We start from the raw sequence: 23668 nt of genomic DNA on the forward strand, positions 1-23668 counted from the left end.
GGTGAAGGTCACACAGAAACCTCTCAAGCTCAGGTCATGTTTGGTTCTTTCTAAAACTCCAGCTCCAGCTGAATTCTGGAAATAGGGTCTCTCCTACACCACCTCACATAACAGAAGGCATCCTTAGCTGCAACACAGCATCATTTAAAGATGATGATTTAAGTCTTGTAATTTTCTCCTCTTTTTGATATGTGCAATTTATAAAGAAAAAAACCTAGCATTTTAATCACTTTTGAATGCTTCTGTGACTCAGTCAGAAAGACTTTCACTTGCAAGTCTTGGGCTCAGCCCGGGGCTGATGTGATGGCAATTGAAAGCTGCTTCTCACCCTCATGTTGCTGATGGCCAATATGAAGTAAGCTATCAGTACCTAGAAAACCTCTGCTGTGGGGGACTCTCCCAACTGCCTCAAGACAGAGACAAGAATTAACCAGAAATGAAGCCTGAGAGAATCTTTCACTTTGAGGTTTAGCAACGTCAGGGTTGACTGACATTGGGGTACCAGACCTGTAGAAGGACCTCCTCCCACCAAACCTGCTGCTATGGAGAGGAAAGATCTCTGCTCCATAAAGGATTTATATTGAGAAAATGCTTTTCAAACTCATCGCTTCTGAGGAGAGATCAACGCAGCTCTGAAGGACAACAGCACCCTACCACCTCTGCCTGAAGCATGGGGAGCAGCCAGTAGGACCTGGGTGACCGACCCTTCCACCTTCACTTTCCTGCTCAGCTGCCTTGAATTAGGCAGGACCACTGGGTACAAGGAAGGTGCTGCTGACTGCAGGTGTCAGAACTCTCTCCCTGCCTTCTACTAATGGTGGTCATTTTTAGCTCAGGCCAATGTCCTTGTCACCTGCCTGGCACACAGAAAACATTACCAGAGTGCCCAGGTAAACAAGGCAGGGGTGGTGCAGAGATTCATACTTCCCCATGCCCTCAGCAGCAGGTCTGCTGGCCAAGGGGAATCGTCCGGGGTTGACACTGGCCCATCCATTCTGAGAAGTACTATGGACTTTCCAAACCTACCGCGGAGGGTACAGATCCCTCTGCTTCAGAAGCACCTCACGGCGTAGCGCATCTCACTGCGATCCTGAACTCGTACCAAGGATTGAAAGAGCTTCCCTCTGTGTGAATTTATGCCAATAGGTAGGGCACGTCAAATGAACTGCTTGTCATTATCCTGCTATCACTCCTACTCCAGTGAGATGTTACAGTTTAGTCTATGTTGCTTTAAAACTATCTTCAAGATAATATAAAAAAAGAAACCTAACAATAAAATTTCTTTTATACCAGAACAGGAGTATCCCCAAGGGCAAGGTATACCTATAAAATTATTATAATGCTTTAACCACATAAGCACAACTGGAAACGTCTTCTCCGAAAACAAGTTGTAACTCTATTTTCCTATCTGCAGCCATTATCCTGATAAATTTGGAAAGGTCAGCTAAGGTGTAATCCAATAAATGTGCTGATGTTCTAAGCACCTCACAATTTGCAGCCTAATCTATTATCCTACTATAAGACCATCAAATGACTCACCAGTTTTAATACTTAGTACAGATCAAACAAAGGAAAATATCAAAGCTTTACGTTCTAGTTCCACCTTTCAAGGACTTGTTCGAGTACTTTTTAATTACATCAGATGACACATTCAACTCTAACAGCTATAGTTAGAAGTTGCTGTAGCTGTACTTTTCACAGGACATCATTACCTTAACCAATAAATCTTGAAAAGTCTGATAAACTGAACAAAGAAAGTTGGGATTTGGTCCCAGAAATGAAATTCAGCTTCTTCTGCCCACTGGATCACACATAGTGATTGTAACGCTCCAGGAAGCAGCAGCATCCTCTTGCTCCTAGGCACTGCGGACAAGTCTTTGGAGCCCCTACCTGAACTGTGGGCAAAAGGGCAGGGGAACAAGCACATGCACTGGGCAGCGCAAGCCATCTTGGAGGATGATGAACTTAAGCAGCCAGATCAAATCCAAAACTTGGGCTATGCCTTCTGATCCTCCAGAAACTCAAAATACACCTGCAGCATTTTGCATTTGAATGCCACAAAATAATTATTTTTATTAACTTTTTTTTTAATGGCATAGGTACAAAATAAAAGTGAAAACCCTACCTACTCACGGAACACCAGATCCCAACAGAAGAAGTATCAGGAGACAGTCTGCAGTACTGCCAGCAAACTACACACACTCAGTGAAGAGGTTACAGAAGTTAAACGTCTCTACAAAGATGCTGGAGCTGACCGCCGGTACTTCCAAGGAAAATGGTGGCTTCAAACCTCTTCCAGCGAACTCTTGCAGTGTTTTGACACTATAAAGCATTTCCCATAACTGTGTATTCGCATGTGTTTGGCCCACACGAACAAAATGAATACGGGTTATTTGACACGGTGCCTAAGCACTGTCACTGTTAACACTTGTCTCATTTATCACAACAAAAAAAACCCGCTGGGAAAAGCACTGAATCGTATTGTTGCTCTTTTTGACTGACTGACCTAAATCAGACTGTTTTTCAAGGACAAGTCTGTGAGTTTATGCAATAACCATGTACATGCTGCTAGAATGAAAGAAGAATTTATTGGGAGGTCCCTGAATAAGGGACAGAAACCACACAGGTCACTGTGCCAGAGCCTCTGTGCTCTGGCCGATGGATGCTTTCAAAAGCACACAAATCTGATTTATTTCTGCTTTTTCTAAGTTCACATACTTAAACAAGAGCAAATCTAAATGAACTCTGATCACTACTTCAGTTCTTGATCCAAGGGTATCGGTTTTTTAATTGCTGAAAACAAATGCAGCAATGAAAAGAACCAAAAAACCACAAAGCAAAGAGAAGGTCTGGTAACGGGAGCGCACCGCATCACTCAGCTATTCCTTTGATAATTTTTACTTTTGGGGTTTTATTCAAGGATGACATTGGTAAGACAAACATGGCATGCATATAGCTGCATACGTGCCTACACACCCATATACATGTAAGAAACGAGACCAGTCATGAGGTTAGGAAGCAAAGGCAGGGCACAACTGGGCACAAACACGTGGGATGATTTTGCGAGGTCTCAAGAACTGCCCTTTTTAAAGTGCCACTGGGGTGTCACCACTTCCTCTGATAAATAGATGACATCTCACCAGAACTTAAATAGTTCCACTCAAGCACTACCTAGATGAGTGACAAAAATTAGCTGAGCTGCTGTCACCCCTGCAGTCCTTGTCTAGACACAGCAGAGTAAGTGCAAATTCCAGTCTGCCTCGCTGGGCTACAGCCACCCTGACAGCTGAGCTATGATCCAAGCCACTTCGTCGCCACTGATTAGATGACAAAAAACAAAAGAAAACAACTTGAGACACGGATATCTGGATCCTTCTGGCAGTGTGACAGATAAAAGTTAACAAAACAGAAAAACAACGAGAAAATAAAAGCGTAGAAGTGCTTGTGAGCTGAGCAGGTTTTAATTCACAAGCTATTGTTGGTGGAAAGTGGAGGCAAATGAAATGCCATTTTTTGCAAGTATTTTTCTAACAATCTCTGTGGCAATCTAACAATCAGGATCAGAGGCCCTTTGCTCAGAGGTACGGCAGCTTTTGAGCCGGTGCCCCCTTCAGAGCACGGCACCCTTCTCCCCACTGACAGCCACATCTGGATGCTATCAGGAGGAACTGGCACGCCTGCTTGCAACAAATACCAAGTGGTTAGCAAATTGACTCCAGCAGTTGATGCTGGCCACTCTCCCACTCTCTGTTTACACAGTGTGCCACTAACCTGTTGAGTCCGAGGTTTGTAAGGAGAGCTGCTCTCTAGGTCGGCCAGGATGCTGGTCAGAGAGTCAATTTCTGCATCCAAACTGGACCGCCTCTCCTCAAGTGTCTTGCCACCAGGATTCACCTTGAAGAAGAAAGAAGATTTCCAGTTATTCAAACCACTTGGCCTGGCATATGGTTTCTTACTGTCCTCATAGAGCTGCTACCATGCCCAGCATAACTCTCGGGTTGCAGGGACAAACATGCTGAAATGCTATAGCTCTCTCCCAGAACCAGCAGCAAGCCTCCATCTCACAAGGATTTAGGCTGCTTTGGGGTTTTTTCTTCATGTATTTCCAACAGTAGTGCCATTGTGTTAAACTGACTGAGAGGATTACACAACTCCATGTGCAATCTGCCGCTGAGGTGGAAGCAGGACAATTCCTGCTCCCACAGATGGAGAAGACGCATTTTACAAGGATGCCTGGCTGGGCAGCCAGAGCTGGGGACAAGCTTGGAGCACCTGGATCCTGAGAGCATCTCTTCTGCCACATTCCCATGCCAAGCAAAGCACAAACAGAGCAGATCTGCAAGCCACAGTGGCCAGCGACTGGCCACCTGCATCCGTATTTATTTTACATCAGTTTACGGTAGCTGTACCTGTCCGATTCAACACTTCACAATTTCCATCTAAAAAATTAGTTCCTTCAAGGAGCAGTGAAAAAGTTCAATTCATTTCTAGCAGATTCAAGGTGAAGGGCATGATTTTCAATAAGCGGTCACAAAATAACATAAATCAGGTCCTTGTGAAAAGGCCTATTACACAGGCAAGCCCAGGGCCACAGCAAATACCAGCCTACATCGAGGACCCTTTCTGATTCAATACATCTTGCTTTCTCTCTGCTTTCAAAACAGCCAAGCCCCACTCGTATCCAGGCTGGTAGGGATGCTCACTTGGAAGGGAAGAGATATGAATTTTCACCACCAGCATGCACCTCTCAAAGTAAAACCCAGGTCTCACCACTGCAGGAGAGTATGTGATCCCCAAGCCACTGTTCAAGGGCTGCAGCGCAATCCCTGTTAGAATAAGCGTTTTAAAAGAGGACTTATTCACACACTCTGCTTTTGAAAAATCAACCTAGTCCAAAACCTCAGGGAAGGACCTCTGTGCTGTACAGTCCGACCCAAGAGCAGTACCTCCCAGCAGTGCGCAATGGCAGGTACAAGCTAGGAGATGTCTCCCCCCTCAATGTTTTCAGTGCTGTGGAAATTAGGCAGCTCTGTCAGGAATAAGTTCAAGAAAATCAGCTAAGGAACCCTATCACACGTGAAGCTGGTGCCAGGAGCTAGCCCAACGGAGCCAGCTTGTGCGCAGAAACTGAGTTCTTGAGTCAAGTGGAATATTACATATTGAAAGTCCTTTCTCAACCTGAGTCATAGTCAATATTTTCCGTCCTTCCATGACTGACTTATCTGCAAATCCCCCAGACAGAGTCTCTCGACGTACTGAGCTCAGTGCAAAAGGACTCATCTGCAGCTCGACTACTACAGTAACAAAAATACTAAAGAATTACCTATCAACTCACCTAATTTCAAGTGTAAAGCCTGTTCAGACCATACCAGCACCTCCCCACAGACAATCCAGCTCTGTTTGCCTTCACTCTCACCAAGTTACTTCAATTTTCCAAGCCAAGAATTCACCTTTTCCTTTGGCTCACTGGCTGTTCCAGAGAGTTTTTATTTAAATTTAATCTCAGGAGCATTCAATCATTACCTGTTTTACAGAACTCCCCAGTCATCAATCCAACACATAAATGGCATATTGGTCAAAGAGACAGACTATGCAAAGCAGGCAGGTTCTGATCTGCCAAGCTTATATGTGCTGAGGCATTCATTAGTTCCTAATGATTATTAAATCTTATTGGATTACAATAAATTTGGCTTGACTAACAAGAAAATGGAAGCTCCAATGTGCTTTATGCAAGAACACATCATTTAAAAGGCTGAGAGTCAGGACAGAAACTACTTACAAACTCAATTCTTCTTGCCTAATTTTACTATAGAGCCAAAGTTTTTCTAGTCAAACTATTGTTAAAAAAGAAAAAAAAAAAAAAAAAGAAAAACCTTTCACAGGAATTACCCCAGACTGTTACTCCTGGCTAGCTGTAGGCACCTGGATTTTTAAAACTGCTAAAGTACAATTTCCTTTCCACTATTAGTGCATTTCATGGCTCTTGTTCGGTTTTTCTCCATCCTCCAGTTGTTGGCCTGTAACTACAGGGCAGGCACAGGCTTCCCAGACACAAAAACTGTGATTGCTCCACTCCAGAGAACTTTTAAGCTAAGCAGCCAAAAGCCTGGAAATGGGGGTGGGGAGAGGGCCAGGGATGCAAAGGGCACCCAAAGCCCTGACATTTGAGGTGATAGATCGAGTCAATGGCAGACCGAGGCATAAAACTGGAGCCCTGGCCTGTTTGGTACCCTGACCCTGAAGAGGAGGGATGGTGGCAGATGAGAAGAGCAGCCGATTTCATTTCTGCTTCTTAGCATTTCTGGGCCATATTATTCCCAGGTTCTCATTCCCCAGAACAATTACGCAATAGCTGACTAGCAAATGCTGCAGAGCAAGTTGTAAGGTTGTAAAAGTTAAATGTCCTTAGGAAACCTAGAAAAATAAAATAAAATAGCATGGAAACATCTCTATTGATTCTGGGCTCTGTAAAAGATTTATTTATTCAATTAAAACATAATCAACATAGATTAAGAGCCCAATTCTACAAATGCTGGAGCACAATACAGTACGACAGTGCCAACAAATAACACTACCGATTTCTGTAAGGGCCTACTGGGAGAGGACTGGACTTTATGTACATGTAAGAGATGGTAATCCTTGCAAAGACAGGTTTCTGCTTGCTGTCTCTTCCCTATCTCCATGACTCTTGCATTTTTATCCCCACAGTGCTCCAGATTCAACTGAGGGGATGCTGCATGTGGAAACAGGAGAAGAATTTGCAACGCTAACTTTAGCAAGAGAGGGTTAAGTTATTTCTCTTCTCATGGTCTTCATCATGACATTGCTATAAAAGTTTTACGATATCGCTCTGGAACAAAATCCAAGCGCCAGGTCCCAAGGCACAACAGGTTCACACAGACACGGCTCTACTCCGAGGAGCCCAGACTGTTTAAGCTCACGACCTCGCAGATACAAACACCGGAACCAGAAAGAACCACTAATTCTATTTCTGTCTGGATTTACAGCATTGTTGCAGACATGTCGCTTGTGCGCCCTCCCTTTCAGCCAACAGAATATGGAAAAATGGGTTTAGAAAAAAAAAGGATGCTATCTTTGGCCCGGCCAATGTGAGTTCGACAAAAAGCAAACATAAGCCAACCCAGTCCAACAAATTACTCATGCCAGAGACTCACGTGAACTTCTGCAATGCCTACACTCCTATCCCCTGGCTCAGTCCCTGCTGCGAGGCAAAAGAGAGAAAAGCAGCAGAGAGCTTCACTGCTTGGCTTGTTTGTCCACCCCTGAACTCCTGGTGTGCAGCTCAGAGTAGCTGCGATGGTAATCCACTCCTGAGCCCTCTCAGCTCACTGTGTTCTGATGAAAACTGGCTTTAATTTTGCTAATCCTACCACCCAACACCAGTCAGTGCCACAGGTCCCCCTGCACCACCCCAAGGGACATTCATTACAGAACATGCCATGCAGAGGGCAATGCACAGCATCAAAGTTTGCTTCACTGCTAAAAAGGCTGTAAGACTATTCACTGAGCTAGGAGACATGAAAAGCATGCTGATTTCCCTAGATGCCACCTTTTCCTACAACCTAGATCACCTTACCACATTTTGCAGGTTAGAGCAGAGAAACAAGAACACTTCTTGTTTGTCTAAGCCAGCTCCTTGCCACGGGCTCAAAGAGAAGAATCTGGCTCCCAGATGTCCTTCCTAGCTCCTGCTCCAAATTCCTTTCCCTACCCAGACCCAGCCACCTCTCTTTTATTCTGTTTTCCCCTCTCTCCATGCCCTGTTTGCTGCCACGCAGTGCTGCAGCTTGGGACAGTAATTAGCTCCTGGCATGAGAGATGTGATGTGGGCTGCCAGGCTGGCCTCTGAGCCTCTACGGAAAATCACACTGATGCCCATCGGTGTTGCTCTTTTGGGAAGGATGGAGGGTGACTCTGCAGTAGCGACCTGCTGACTTACATGGACAGCAGGTTAGAAGTAACTCCAGAGCCCGGGTGTTTATTTTCTACCAACATAAAGCAACAACCAGACTCCTGAACAATTTCAGAGCATCAAGACTTTGCTTGCCGCAGCGCAATTTTCCAGCATCGAGATCCACCTTCTCCCCTTTCACCTCAGCCTTGCTCAAGTCTTCTCTAAAGCAGGCTGAGCTGAGTGGCTTTCACGAGCGTTGTGGCCAGCTCGTCCTCCGAGCTGTGCCCCAGGAATGCAAGCTGTTGTCATTGGGAAATGCAGCGCTGTTATATATGCACAGACACATCCAAGACAGCAGAGCTCCAGCTAGACACACAACCTTCCTTCTAGCAGCAGCTCACTCTGCACACTCTGCTATCGCAAGTCACTGATAACCTCGTAACTCACAAGTGGAAGAATGGAGATGAACACCACGGATATTAAGAAAGGTCATAGCTAATGACTTGGAACAAACAAGCTGCCTCCCCTCCCCCTGGTGTCTTCTGCTCCCGGCACCTTGGTTTTACTGGGAGCCCGAGGTGCCTGGGGAGCTCTCTTTGGGCTGCAACAAATCAACAGTGTTTGCATTTACAGATCTGAGAATCAGGCAAAGCAGGGAGCAGAAAAGCCCTCTGCAGCAAAGGTAATCATGGAAAGGGAGGACTAAAGTAACGAGAGGAGCAAGGAAGAGGCAAATTTAGGCAATTCAGGGCTTGTGAGCCAGCAGATAGTAAATAAGGACTTTTGCCCTGAAAGACTTCATTGTCTTTTCCTCCGGTAAACGCGACTGAGCCGCAGGCGAGGCGGCAGAGCTCATAAATTCAGTGACCGCTGCCTGTTTCCACCAGGCTGCAGCCGCAGCAGCCGCCTGCCACGCTCTGCAGGCTGTCAGAACCCTTGGGTAGGCACTGAGGTGGTAGGAAGAGCAAATGAAACAGCTCTCCAAACAAGGAGTTAGCATTTCTACTCTGTGGCCTTGGGCACTGGGCTTAGACAGAGCCACAGACAGAGAAAGAAGGACGGGGCTCTTACGCCCCGTTTTAGCTAGGGGCAGGTGGGGGAGAGGAGGGAAAGATGTTTGATTTTTGATGGCAAGCACTACACGTACAAGAAGAGACTGTGAGAAAAGTTAACAAGGAAGAAGGAAAGAAGTGATTCAGTCTTGATATACTTCAGGCTGGGGTTTGGCATTTATTTTTCCTCAAAAGCCCCCTTTTTTTGCACTTTCTCCAGCAATACCACTGCCAGAGGCAAGATCCTTTTCCAGACATACACCCTTGCTACCCTATCTCTCTCACTGTAGAATTTCCCAGTCTTCTTTTAAAGGTCACAAAAGCCATCTAAAGCCCCAAAAGACACTGCAGTGGCAAAAAGATGCACCCTCAAGGGTATCTATCATGAAAATAATGCACCCTGAAGATGAGCTGCTGTGTCTATTCTCCCCTGAGCCTAAAGGCAAGTGCAAACATTTTCTTTCAAATTCCTCAATGTAAACTAAAACGGTCCCAAGCGGCTGCCCCACCAAGCACGCACAAGGAGACAAGAGCTGATTGCAGCATTTGGGCGAGAGGGACCTAAGATGCTTGATTGATGCCTAATCACTGTTCCAGGCACCAAGGAGGGGCTAGAAAAGTAGTCATGCCCTTTGAAAACAGAAAGATTGAGTCTTTTGAAACAAATCCGAAATGATGGAAGATTTCAGCAGATGTGACCGCAGTGATTTCACCAGACGTGATTGTATCAAGGATCTAATAGAAAAGAACTTCCCTGCTGTTCCATCAGGCTGAAGCCAGGCCTGAAATATCCTTTTTAGTCTTTTGATGACATCAAGGATAAAAGCCAAAGGGAAGTTAGGTTTTGATTTATTTTTTCCCCTGTTCTTTCTTTTTTTCAGGCACAGAATAGTTTTACCTGGTTTGTGTTGCGGGATATTAGCAGGACCAAAGGAAAACACTTCAAAAGTTTAAAGTAGCCTGTTCAAAGGCATCATTTGGTGTCTCTCAGATGCCGCTGTCATTTAACTGAGCAACATTTTTACAACTCCGGCCACTTTTGAAGATCAACCCATAAGGCAGGTGGGCCTATCTGGAATGGGACTTAAATGGGGTGGGGGGCAACCATCCACTAAACACCAGCCTACCTACCTAACTGCCCCAAAAAGGGTCAATACATGCGCCAAATATCTTCCCTTGTCAAAGTTTACACCAGCAGTTGTGCCACAGCAAACCGCAGGAGACACAGCAGGGTGAAGGGGGCTGAGGTCCGAGCTCAGCCCAGCCCCAGACCTATGGCACGGGTCCAGCATCGCCGCAGTCCCACACGTAACTTCTCCACTCATGGAAAATACAAACAGCACCACGTATCCCGAGGATTAATTGATACTATCTCTGAAGCAACAAGGTGTTGTGAAGAGCTGCACGGGCTTACAGCTGGGGCAAATGAACCAACAGATGAAGAAAAGTTATCTGTTAAGCACTGCTAGGAGACATCTTGCAAAACCTTAACAACCAATTTATAAACTCAGTGTAGTGTAGGAGGCTTATAAAAATGACAAATAATAAAACTATTTTTAAAAGCCAAAACAGAGAAAGCAGATAACAGAAGAAGAAAGCATGAAAGTAGAAGGCATCAGTCTCGAAACAAAGAAAAGGCAGTAGGTGTTCCATCACACAACATGCTGCTGAACTGCAGAGCCACTTCTGCTGCAAGATGCTGTGGTTATGAGTTCATGGGTTTCAAAAGCCACCGGAGAAACACGTGGAAGAAAACACCAAAATCCTTAAAAATTCTCTGCTTCTCCTTTTACGTTTTTCTCTGGACACTCAGTACTGACCACTGGTGATGGGATTTGGCTCTCCATAGTCATTTACTTGAAGCCCCCACTTGTACTTTCTATCCACCAGTCAACACCAGCCAGGAACCACTTCTGCTGGTGGGTACATGTCAGTCTCTGCAGGTTAATAACTGACCATCTCCTTAGTGCCAGTGCTTGGACAAACACCTGGAAACCCACTTGTCCCCTCCTTGTAGCCGACACAACAGAAATCACAGCCAATTGCACTCAGACTCCTGGGACACATATGAAAGACAGCAACGACTGTTGCAGTTATGAATGTGTATGACAATAAAGGTTTATATTTCCCTAGAGATTAGTGTGACAGGCACTGCTCAAAAACAATAGTTAGGAAATATCCTTGTCCCAAGGAGCTTATTGTCAACTGGATACCAGCCCCAGGTAGGGAAAGCAGGTAGAGGGGTGGGAGCGAGGTGCTGCAACTCGGACAGACACAAACAAGCTCTTTTTGGCCATGAAGACACTAACCCAGTGGGCCAGCCCAGGTCCTTAATGGACATTTCATTCTCTGTATTTGGTGTACTAGCCCTGACAAAACATGCCAGAAGACAACAGACCACTGTCAAAGCCATCCAAGATCCAGCTGCAATTTCACTGCAGGATGGTCCTGATTTCACACAATCAGAGGGGGCTGGATCCAAGCCACCACCATGCTGAGCACCAGTTTGTGGCCAGCGGTCCTTCTTCCATCAACATTTAATAAGCCATTGCCCCCTGCACATCCTGAGGGCCCCCAATCTGAAACCAGCACCTTGGCTCTGCTTGGGGGCGGCGTGTCATCAGAGTCCATGGGCACCAGTAACGCCACAGCAGAGCCCAGGACTACATTCCCTTCCGAACGGCTCCTGCCTCTAATGCTGGAGAGAAGTTTTGCCACAAAGACCCACAGTTTGTCCAGACTTCTCAAGACCACAGAAGAGGATCTGGCTCTGGATATTAGATGAGTGAGCAAAACCACAAAAGGATGAAGCTGCATCACAGAAGTTTAGCCAAGAGGCTCCGTGATTTGGGGCACGCTCTGCTGAAGCACTGGGTCCAAGGCCAGCATGGGTGACCTATGGACAACAGCCCAGGAGGAGATTTGCAACACTCCCTGTCCCATTGCCACCCTTTTAGGAGAACAGAAGGCAATTGTGCGACAGGAGTAAAGAGGATGCAGCAAATAGGTCAAACCACTCAACAAGATCTGCCTTGCAGCCCAGGGATGCGCTTGTAGGTGCCCTGAAGCTGGAGACGCCAAGACAAAGGTCCTGTGCTGCCTGGTCCCCCCAGCCCCCATCTGCTCTGTCCCAGGCAGCGTTATCCAGCTCCCTGTATCCCAGACTGACACCCCTACCTCGAGCACTCAAACCTGCACCTGTCTTTTTGGGGTTTCTGACTGCTATGCTTTGTTCATGGAAGGAAGTCCTGGAAGTTTCAAGGCTGGCTAAATGGTGCTCTCAAAACTGCACTGCTACTGAAAACAGCAAAACAATAAATGCTGTTCAGCCGGTCAGAGGATCTTCGTACGTGGCCAGCTCGTACATGGGGAAGAGGCACTGTGGTCCTCAAGCACATGAAATCAACAGGATGGATTTGATAAGGAACAGTCAGGGTATGAAGAGAGAGGAGTTGTCCCACGAGCCAACATCTGCCAGAGCAGCAGACCTGATGGTCCTGATAGTTTACTTAACATGTCTGATCAAAAGCTTTGGGAGTCTTGTCTGTGTTAAGTGTTACCAGATGCAAAATCAGCAGCAAGATGAGAAGTGTATTAATAAACTAAGGAGGCACATAAAGTTATTTGAAAACTGAATGGGGAAGATGGGGAGAGAAGGGGGAGAATAAAACCAGTTTATTTTTCCATTAAGGCAATTTAATATTCTCCGGGTGGAGTTACAATCACTCGTCCTTGGGAATTAAATTGAATTAGTGCAACGCTGCTGTTCATCACCAGAATATACAATATAAAGTGGAATATATCAATTTTTTCTTTATGCCTTCTGCAGGACAGCACTACCTCTCTGTTCACGGGGCAAGAACGCTGGCCATGAAATCCTTTTGACACAGCATGACTTTCACCGACTTTAACTAAGTTTACAGCAGCAGGGAATATATCCTTTTTCTTTTAATTAATGCAATTACATTAGGACTTGTTATTGATAATTATAGTGACTGTTAAAAGTTTCCCCTTTCTTTGCCCACTCCCCCACCAACTTAAAATCTGCTCCAATATTGTCACAAAGTAATGTTTAATTAGCCATCAAGCAGAACTGATGTTCCCCGCAGAGTATTGCTGCTTGCAGAAAAACTGAAAACTAAGAGCAGATATCGGATATCTCATCATCTGCCTCCAAGGGGAACCATAACCGAAGAGTAACCAACTACCCCAATACAGTTGCAAAGTTTAATCAATGTAGAAACCAAATAGCTCATTAAGTGTCTGCTGCAATAAAGGAAGACCTTCCTGCTGACTCACACGACGTGAACGTTATGTTTATAAAAGATCCCATGGTGATGTCCAAGAGCAAAGACTCCCTTCATCTCCGCATCCTCGCCAAGTCATGATCTTCCTCTTTCCTTTTCTGGTGTAAGAGAAGAGGGTAGAGGAGGATGCCTCCGATGGCACAGGACATGTCTGACAAGCCATGAATTACACACGCCTACACACAGGGTAAGCTGTCATACCCAGCCCCTCGACTCTAAATTTATATTCCATAGGGAAAAACCACACCAAACACGAGCTCTTGCCCAGTGCCGCACCATCCTGGAGCAAGGAAAGCAGAGAGCTGAAGGTGATTTTACTCCTTTCAACACTTCTGCTGAGTCTCGTGCTGAAATACCATGTCCACTGTTGAAGACGGCATTTTCAAAACTTGAGAGATGCCCCAGAAAAGCAGAAACAGCTGACGAGGAGACACATAGAGAGCTCACTTGGTTTCACTTATGAAGGAGATAGAGTAGCTCGACAGCAATATCTAAACAGCTTCACAGAATGAAAGTGCCAAATACCACAAGGCCGTCCAATCAAGCAAAATAGAAAAAACACACAGCAGCTGGAAAGCCGAAGCCAGGGAAATTCTATTTAAAAATAACAGAGATATTCACTTATGCATGATATTGCAGGTAATTAAATGCTAGAACAAACTTCCAAGATCCCCCCATCTCTTGATGTCTGCAGATCAAGGCTGGATGCCTTTGGTCTCCCTGGGTGACCAGCTTTATGATCTGCGATATGCAGAACGGCACAGCTGACAATTTAATGCCTCTGCCTGGCCCCCACATCGACAGAGGTGAGAAAGCAACAGCACCGCCGCTTTCATAAAGATCTATTGAAATCATTTCGTGTCTGTACCACTTTAAGTGGAAATCAAATTTACATGAACAAACTCTATCCCACACAAGACTGTGTATTGTGACAGTTAAATGAAGAGCTTTTTAAAAGGGACACGTCTCAGGCAATTTTAATCAAAAAAGATAGGTTTTGTTAAAGCTACCAATTTCAGAAAATTAAGGTTGACTAAAACTGTTTTTAAAAACTCCTTTTGGAACTTAATCACACGTTGGAAACCCATATGCAGCTGCTCGTGTCACCTGCAAAAGGCTGTATAAAACATAAGCATATGCTTAATTTTACATGTGTGCCTAAGTACTATCAACTTTAATGAAGTTTAAGCACACAGTCAAGCTTCTCTGAATTTCAGAAAGCATTCCTGAATATCGGCCGTGAAGCTATTAGGAAATCACCACCAAAAAAAAAAAAGTAAAATTAGAATTGGCCACTCAACTTTCACAGACTCAATAAGCTCCAGGTCCAGAAGTTAAACATGTAACATACTTCGGAATTTGTTTGCTTGTTTTGCTCTAATAGGAAGGGGTGTGCGCCAAAAAGTTTGCAAGGATTCAAGAATCTTCCAGTGAGTCTGGCAAAGTGACAGCAAAATCAATGTATAAAATGACATGAAAGTCAACGGCTTGTGTTTGGCTTCTGCAGAAATGAGTCACGCTAAAAATCTACTATATGTCTCTCAAAATGAGGAAGAGGAAAATCTGGACTCTGTCTCAGTCCGCACGTTTTCAGGGCGGTCGATGGCCGCAGTCCACGGGGTGGGCAAGCCCAGCTGCACAGACCCTGCAGTTCCGATCCACAGAGGAAGGAAGGTCCTTGCCTTCAAGAAGTTTGCAATCTCATTTTCTGAACCATTAGGTCCACTTTTACCTTCCCTTCAAGGCTGCCAGATGTGCGTCTGGTATTTGATTTGGCTGGATGACCATGGGTTTTCTTTCTTTTTTAACAACCACCTCCTCATTTGGACACCTTGCCTTCTACACATGCCTTAAGTGAGAACCTCAGCTGCAGAAAAAGGACCTGAATTACACAGAACGCTGAACAAGAAGTAACTTGCGCTGCCCAGAGACCACCGCAAAACCCTGCGGAGAAACACCAGCGTGCAGATCCCTCCCGGGTGAGCTCCAAGGTTTATTTGGATACTGTCCATGCGCAGATAAATGAATGTAAGTTGTTATTTTTCAGTAAGAATTAAAGCATCAGAAAACATGTTGTCCCCAGTACATGTTAGACCTCAGGAAAATCTCTTTTAACTGCATTTCTGTTTAGGACCAACACAGCCACAGAAGCCAAACACCTTTGCTTCTGCGCAGAGCGTGTATTCCTCCTAAATGTCTTCAAGAGGCTCACCTGACCTTAGCACCAAGCAAACGTCACTCCCAGGGGCAGCCCCACCACAGCCCGCGGGAAGCATGGACACCCGAACGTCTGCACAGGCCTCGGCAGCGGCATCTTTCGGGAAGATGCAGAGGGGTATTGCAGGGCAGAAGCAGGGCAGTTTGCAGAGCCAGAGACAGGGGGGCAAGGGGGAAAGCGACTCAGGAGTGAGTGGAGTAATAGAGCTGAAGAGGAAGGCTCAGCCTGGGATGCCACAAGACACAAGGTTGTTTCCATGGCAAGAGAGAGATGCAGAAATGAGAGGATGGAGAGAGAAGGAGCTGTAGCTTGGGACTGTTGAATGAGAGGAGTTTGTACAGCACCTCTGGCAGAGCTGTCACTTGCTGGCTTCAGCCACACTTGGAGTTGCTACAGCTTTCCCAAACATTTCTATTTTACTCCTCACACCACTAAAAATATCAGACGATGTTTTCCAGATGCTCTTCCTTACCTGCTCCTTGTGTGTTAAAGCCAATCAACATCCTGCATTTTCATCAACAGATCAAAACTGAAAAATACAATTGTGGGGAATGGTCCTGCAAGGATGGAGTTTAATGGCAGCAGACACTTAAAATCATGCCTGTCCTCTTGTTCTGGAACAAATTTCTCCAGGACTGGCTACAACAACATTTCACATTGGTATTTCTACCACCTTTTAGCTTGCACAGTCACTGTGTCACACTCTCTTTGCAGAGGCAACACTTTCTGACAACAAAACCATCCTTCATGGCAGCTGAAGCTGTTTTTCCCCAGTGATAGAAACTGAAAAAACAGAGACAGGAACCTGCGTTTGAGCCACTTCCATTCTTGGAAATAAGATACTCTCACAGCTTCTCCATATCCACCTCCGAATACTTTCAGCAAAATTTGCATCAAAAATAGGATGAAGTTTGCCTTACTCTTTGAACTACTCCAGGTCTGCAAAACTGAATTTAGACAGACAGTGGATCCTCCAGTCAGTACAGCTGTATTTCCTTTCATCTTGTTTGACCAAAGCTCATTTCTGTATTGTGCAGCATCATAGTACTTAAAGCACCAAAACCAAGGTGGCAATCTGACTGTCTGCTCTGTCACGTTCCAGCCTACCACCACGCCCGAGCTGCATGGAAAGGCTCTGACCTTCTAAACCACATCTTCCAATCCCAGACAGCTTCATAGAAAAGGCAAAATAATTTGTCTGCTGCAATTTTTAGAATTCCTTCTTGCTATTGACAGTTTGCCTGAGTCTTGTCGCTGCATTACAGTTCCCTAATGCAATGCACCTACCCAGGATTTGACACAGGAGCAACTGATCTTGCAAGACATCATTTCTAGGACCTGCTAATCCAACAGAAGACTTGAACAGCACTCAGAAATGAGAAGAATGGAAATTTCTTCAATACCGATCATGTTATCTCACTCTCTTCCACCACTCAGCTCATCTGCTTTGATGGGAGAATTCCCACATCTTCATTATCTTTTTATTTTCCCTCTGCTTAAATAATTCTACCTTGGATATAATGATGTTATTGCTTCTTTTTTGTCTGTCACAAGCTGATACTAGCTCTGACAGAATAAAATCGCTTGCTTTTTCTGCATGCTCTTCATGCCTCCCCTATTACTTTCCACATTCACGTCTCTATTATCCACGGGTGGATAATCCAGGTTACATATTAACCTCTCTGCAGGTGCAGTGAACCCAACTCCAGCGCCGGCACTGTGACAGTGTCCCACAAAGACATACCCACAAGAGCCAGGAGATGCCCACCAGGGCTTGTAACCTTGGGCACAGCTCTGGGGAACCACAGCCCGCTGTTTGGACCCAAGCTGGCACATGTGTATAACACTGCCCTGTGTCTCACCCTGCGATGGTTTTAGCTTGATGATCTCTGACCATCACAATCAGTAACATTTCTGACCTTCCTGTTTCCTCTCACAACTTTTTGGATGGTCTCATACTCTTATTTACATATGACGTGTATTAGGCTTTTACTTTCTTCTCCTCCCTCACCTCATCACCCGCTGTATGGCAGATTATCAAAAGCCGTTCTGTTCCATCTCCGAAGGCATCTCCCAAGCCTCAGTCACATCCCTCCTCCCAAAGAAGGCACGAGTGTGCACCAGTGCAGGTCCCGGCGCATCCTGTGTGCGCTGTGTTACTAAACAATAACATAACAAATACATTAAATAGCACAGTAATAAGCGTGATGAAAATAATGAGCACAGTTAACTGTTTGGATCCTTGCTTCTTTTGTAGTCCTTGCCGAGAGGTTTAGCTATTAAAGGCTGTATTGCATTATAGCACTGCCAAGATATTAATAGCCAGGCAGAGAGATGAATGGCAGGCTTACGCTGTACAATTAAAACTTTTCCAGTTTACCCTTTCAGTAAAATCTGTGGTTTATAATAAGCATCTTTGTCTATTCTGAAGAGAGTAAGGATTGGAAAGTTACATAGATGGGAACAGAGGTTCATTAAAGATTTAAAATAGAATGTGGTTTGGCATTGTAAAACAAACATGCGTGTAAGATGGGTTGCATCAAGAGCTGCCTGAAAGAAGTGCTCAGTGTTCCTTTTCTCTTGTCATCCTGGATCTTTTGGTCATGCTACCCGCTGAAAGGGATAAAAAAGCAGAAAGGATAAAACGTGCAATGCTTGCTCCCCAATAATGTGGCGGTCTGCTCTATATCCCCACGCATTACGCATTTCTCATACACAAATATAGTGTATATTTATAAGCGTATGAGAAAAACAAGCATTATCTATCATGCATCCAGATATTCATCAACATATACAGACTTTGTATTACTGATTTTTCTCACTTCAGTGCCTAGAAACTATTATAAAGCAAACATATATTGATCTGTAGAGACCCAGTGAGCGTTTAAACATGCAGAAAGCATACATGTTATTTGTTCACGACTAATTCAGAGCACTCCTGTTTCTCAAACACACACGGAAGGCAGAAGAAGGGAGACAGATCAAAAGCATTCCTGCAAAGCCAAGGTTTGAGTAAGAGGTTTAACATTACCAGGTAATTTATTTATACTGTTGGACACGGCTTCAAGTTAGATAAAAGGCAGTTGCTTATTGCATGGATTTTAATAAATCAGGTTATGAGTCCCAGAAATCTGCAAAAGCTGGATCTTGAGTGGCAAGCAATACACACAGACTATGGCTTTATTTACAGAGTCACCGGGAGCTACTGCTGCTTGCCCAGAGCCAGGCGACCCTGCCGGCAGCTAGAGCTGTGCTGCCTTACTGATGTTCCTCGCCAGCGAGCACCTGCACCCAGGCCAATAATCCCGATGATTAACAAAATCTAGCACTAGAGGGAGGCTGAACACACGTTCTGCTCTCTTTGGCCTTTTCGGCTTCTCCAAACATTAAAAGGCAGGCAATTTAAAGCAAGCCCGGCACCCAGGCAGAGCCCAGCCACCACGCTGCTGAGCAGGAGATGTGTTATTTAAGGCAGCACCCCCTGAAGGCAAAAATCACACTCTTCCCTCCCCAACTATTTGTCAACATGTGCACCCAAAATTAAAAAAAGAAAGAAAGAAAAAAAAAAAAAATGTCCTCCATGCCGGCTGTCTCCTTAACCAGTGAGTCAGAGCCCACAAAGAGGCACCGCCACAGCGGCGAACTGGGAGGGAGTCAGACAGCGAAATGCCAGGCAGCCTCCTCCGTAACGCGGGTGAGACACACTGCTCACATCTACCGACACGTTCCCACTTTCTCCTGGGCGTGAGCACTAGGTAGAAGCGAGCCGGGTCTCCTCTGAACAGCCTTGCAAAGGAAGGCACATACGCCTATCAGCATCTCTCCTTCCAAAATTCCTTGGCAAGAGGAACTTGAGCCCTTCAGCTCATTTTCTGCGTATCGCAAGTAGGTCTGAACAGGGGAATAGTTCCCTGCCCACATAGCTGCAGCACTGTAGCCCCTCCATTCATAGATGCTTATAACAATGTTTTATATTGCTCCTCATGCAAGTGTTCTAAGTCTAATTGTTTCCTCACTCTAACCCCTGTCCTAAACCACTTCCGCACATCCTCTTTGGTATATTCCAAATTCTTTAATTATTTCTGTTTTCAGCTGCTGATGGTGTTCACTCATTAATCTGCAGTTTTTACAGTAATGAGGTGGTGCGATGTAGCAGACAGAATTGCTCTGGGATGCAGGAGATTTAGGTCCTATTTTTAGACGGCTGCAGGTCAGGCTGGTGACCTAGGCAAAGCATTTTCCCTGCTTCAGCTTCCTTATCAGGGAGAGACTGGTATTTCTTTTGTAAAGTGTTTTGTGGCCGGTCAATAAAACCCACACTGATAACAGCCAGGGGTTGCTGGGGAAGAGGTGATCTCCCAACTGAACACAACCCTCTCCTTTCCATGTTGCAGTAGCACAGAATCACAGAATCATTTAGGTTGGAAAAGGCCTTTGAGATCATCAAGTCCAACCATTAACCCAAGACTGCCAAGTCCATCACTAAACCATGTCATTAGGCAACACATCTATGCATTTTTAAAATACTTCCAGGGATGGTGATTCCATACATCCCTGGGCAGCCTGTTCCAATGCTTGACTACCATTTCAGTGAAGAAATTTTTCCTAATATCCAATCCAAACCTCCCCCGGCGTGACTTCAGGCCGTTTGCTCTTGTTATCTGGGAGAAGAGACCAACAACCCCCACTTGCCTACAGCCTCCCTTCAAGTGGCTGTAGAGAGCAGTAAGGTCCCCCCGGAGCCTCCTCTTCTCCAAGCTAAAGAACCCCCCCAGTTCGCTCAGTATTGAGGGTCCCAAATGAAAATCAGACCCACACTGCAGATGCAGCACCTGCAGGTAATCCGTATTTCTTTTGGCAACCCATAAATGCATGTCTTTCCAAGGTGGCCCTCGGCGGGTCTGCAGCTGAGGGTCACATCTGCTCTGAGCCACCGGGGTCCTGCCCCGGCACGGAACACCGGGCTCTGAGCCTCCACCATGAGGAGAACTGCTCATTTCAAAGACAGCGGAGATGTGGAGCTCCTGTGACGCGGCTCACCGAGCTGCCCCACAGCATGCGTGGCTCCAGGGCCACGGGATGCAGGGCAGGGACAGGCTTTTCACGACGCTGTGCACAGTCCTCATCCCTGAGCAACCCTGCCTGGTGAGGGGGACACTGCTGGTGCCATGAGCGAGGGTCCCCCTCTGCGGGCAAACGGTACCCAGGAGGGTGCTGATGAGAATTTTTCACTTTTGCTTCCCCTGGCCTGGGCAGAATGCCTCTTTTGAAACTAGAGGGCAAAAAAAAAACAACCCCAACCTAATAAAAATGTGCCTGCCTCCCTCCCAGATCTATCTATTTCCCTTTGACAAACAGTGATTTCATTTTTCTTCCCGTCCAGGATTTTTTTTTTTTTTTCTCTTTTAAACTGAGCCCAAGCCAACGTGGCAAAAAGCTCTTTGCTCATGTCCGTATTTGTCAGACGCCATCGCCGCGCCCTCGCCACCATTCTGGGAACAAGCCCTCGCCTTCGCCGGCTGACTGCAGCCAAAGGGGAACTTCCCAACACAGCTCTCCCCCAGCCCCAATGCTCTCTTTTTTTAAAAAAATAAACATTTCCTTTTTTATTTTTCCTTTAAAAGCATTACAGTTCATAAGAAAAAAGTTGAAATTTCCTTCCCTTTTCCTCCCCAGCCCTGCTGCGAATACAAATATGACAGATCTAGATGGAAAAACAGAAATTACAAGAAAACACCCGATCTGTTGTAAAGGTATTTCATGACCTCCTTTGATTTCCAAGATACTGAAGTAGCCTTTTGGACCTGATCCTAAGTGGCCAGCTCCACTGTCCAAATAGAGAACCAGAGATAAACAGCCCTACAAAAACTGGGCATTACTATTTTAAATGCTGCTCTTAAGCTGCAACTTAAACTGTAATAATCTGTGCAGCTTTTAGCCACCTGCTAACAGTAACGCATGAAATGATAATAAACTAAACATATATATTCTGCAGCCTTCGTCAGCTTAACACCTAGTATAACAAGCTTTACCTGGAGCCACAGCACACACGTTTCACAAGCTGTCATCAGCACTCTGCCATCCAGAGAGAAATTACTGTTGTAAAGGGGCTGATTTGCTGGAGCAGATAAATTTCAAACTCTGGAATAATCTGGAGGGCTCACGTCAGGTCTGCGAGGGCCAAACCAACCCCAGGTAGCAGCCTCAGATCTGGTCCACACTCAGGAATGGGTCATCTGCCTCAGCACTTTAATTTAGCAATGGGGAAACTGAGGCATGGAAATGAAGTGGCCTGGCAGCAGAGAGCAGAATCAGGCTTGGCTTGGAGCCCAATCCAACACAAGCTCATGAGCTCCCAGCCTTCAGGCAACCATGTCCTGAGGGCTGAGAAAGGATTCACAGCAGAAGGAACACAGCCACCACTGGTTTTGCTCCTTCAGCATCGCAACCTCCGTCTGGAGTTGTGGAAATGATTGTGTTCAGTGCACAAAGGCACTGAGCAGCTTGCTTTATTGCCACCTGCCCTTTTCCCTCATCTCTCGGGCTTTACATCCTGCTTCAGCATGGCTTTTGCTGCTGCTGCAAGATAAGGAGCTGATCTTGCAACATAAGACCCCGCCAGCTCCTGACTTAGCCTTGTCTTTTGTCTCCTTCCGATCTCCTTCAGAGGATGGAAGGGAAAAGAAAGGGAAGGAAGGTGACAAGAGAGCACAGATTAAAGGCAGGGACCCGTTTGCTGCACAGAGCACATCTCGGGGTGGTGACAGGCAGCAGTGCTGGGGTACAACTGGTAGGCTCCCCATCCTCCAAACGGGATGCTGTGCGAAGGGATCTCACTCTAACCAAGGTCCTGCCAAAAGCCAATGCTGTAAACGCGGCTCCAGCCCCAGCTTCCCCAAGCCAGTGAGAAAGGGTGTGACAAACAGCAATTTCATGAGCGCCATGGGGAAGAGCCAGCCTGCTGGGTGGTTCTACCATAGGGCACATCCCAGTGACAGCCCCCAGCAGCCCAGGCACGTCTTTGGACCCAGGGCAGGAGGGAGGCGTGAGGAGCTGAAGACACGAGCCCCTTCCAATAAACATGATGAGGTCCCTCCTTGGGCGACCTGGCAAGAGGGAAGCCTGACCCCTGACCCCGGAGAAGCACGTGAGGTGCCAGGACCCCTTCCCACTGCCCAGGCTCCTGCGCAGGCAGCCGTGCAGGCAGCGCCCTGCCCTTGCCAGGAGCCTGCTGCTCCGCTGCTTCCCAGGGCAGTCTGGAAGCTCCCTGCTCCCACGGGGTCCACTCTTCTTGGAGAGATAAAAAGACAGAACAACACTTGCTGGGGAATTACTTCATTCCCCCAAGGCTGGGAAAAGCCATGCTCCACACTTGGCTAATATCCCTGACGGCTGCAGACTTTCCTGGCAAGGGAAAACGCAATCCTCATTAACCCCTTCCCTCTTGAAGGCTGCTCATAACCCTGAACCCATTGTGGGAACATGCGGAGACTGTGATAGCATCCGAACATCTCGCCACAGGCAAGAGATCACAGGACGCCCTCGAGGGAGGAAAATGTTTTCTTTCTACAGAGGCACAAAGTAGATGAATTGACTCTAGAGTTTGTGGCGGGGTCAGGAACTAAGTCAGGTCTCTTGAATCCTGTTTCACGTCTGCCTGCTAGCTTATTCTCAGGTTCAAATCCATCGAGGGGCACAGGACTGCCACAGCCTTCCAGGGTCATCAAGGGCAGCCCCATGGCTGTGGATATGTGGCTACACAACTCTCACCAGCCTCAAGCCTAGATCACACTCGCTTTGCTCTCACTACTCCTCCTGAAAGGCTCTTCCAGACCTTTGCAGTCTCAGTGTTTAAAAACTTCCTAAACACCAGCACGAACGCACGTCTGGCAAGCTCAGCCTCTCCTGTTCCTGCACCAACATTCACCCAGCGCTGAAAAGTTGTTCTTCTCTGGTGCTTATCCTCTGAAGGTATTTCAAATTTGCAACCATACTCACTTCTCAGCCTTCCTTTTGCTCAGCTAACAAGCCAAACTCTTCCGGTCTCCACTGGCAAGATCAGCTCCTCATCCTTTGATCACCTTGACAGCCCGTCCCTGCAGTCTGAATACATCTCTCCTGAACGTGCCTAAGTACCCGGCACTCCAGGCGAGCTGGCGATGTCTGCACAAAGGTG

The 23668-nt window shown here is 46.2% G+C and overlaps 1 protein-coding gene across 4 annotated transcripts in view; it reads right to left on the reverse strand.

Moving 5' to 3' along the window:
- The window catches only part of LOC121096563 (LIM domain containing preferred translocation partner in lipoma), a 356409-nt gene that overhangs the window by 166956 nt on the left and 165785 nt on the right, over positions 1-23668 (reverse strand). For all 4 annotated transcript variants that reach the window (XM_040612605.1, XM_040612602.1, XM_040612603.1 and 1 more), the window contains one exon: positions 3772-3894. In XM_040612605.1, coding sequence (XP_040468539.1) covers positions 3772-3894 — 123 coding nt within the window. The remainder of the gene's footprint in view (positions 1-3771; positions 3895-23668) is intronic.

This window comes from Falco naumanni, chromosome 13 (genome assembly GCF_017639655.2).
Source record: "Falco naumanni isolate bFalNau1 chromosome 13, bFalNau1.pat, whole genome shotgun sequence".
NCBI lineage: Eukaryota > Metazoa > Chordata > Aves > Falconiformes > Falconidae > Falco > Falco naumanni.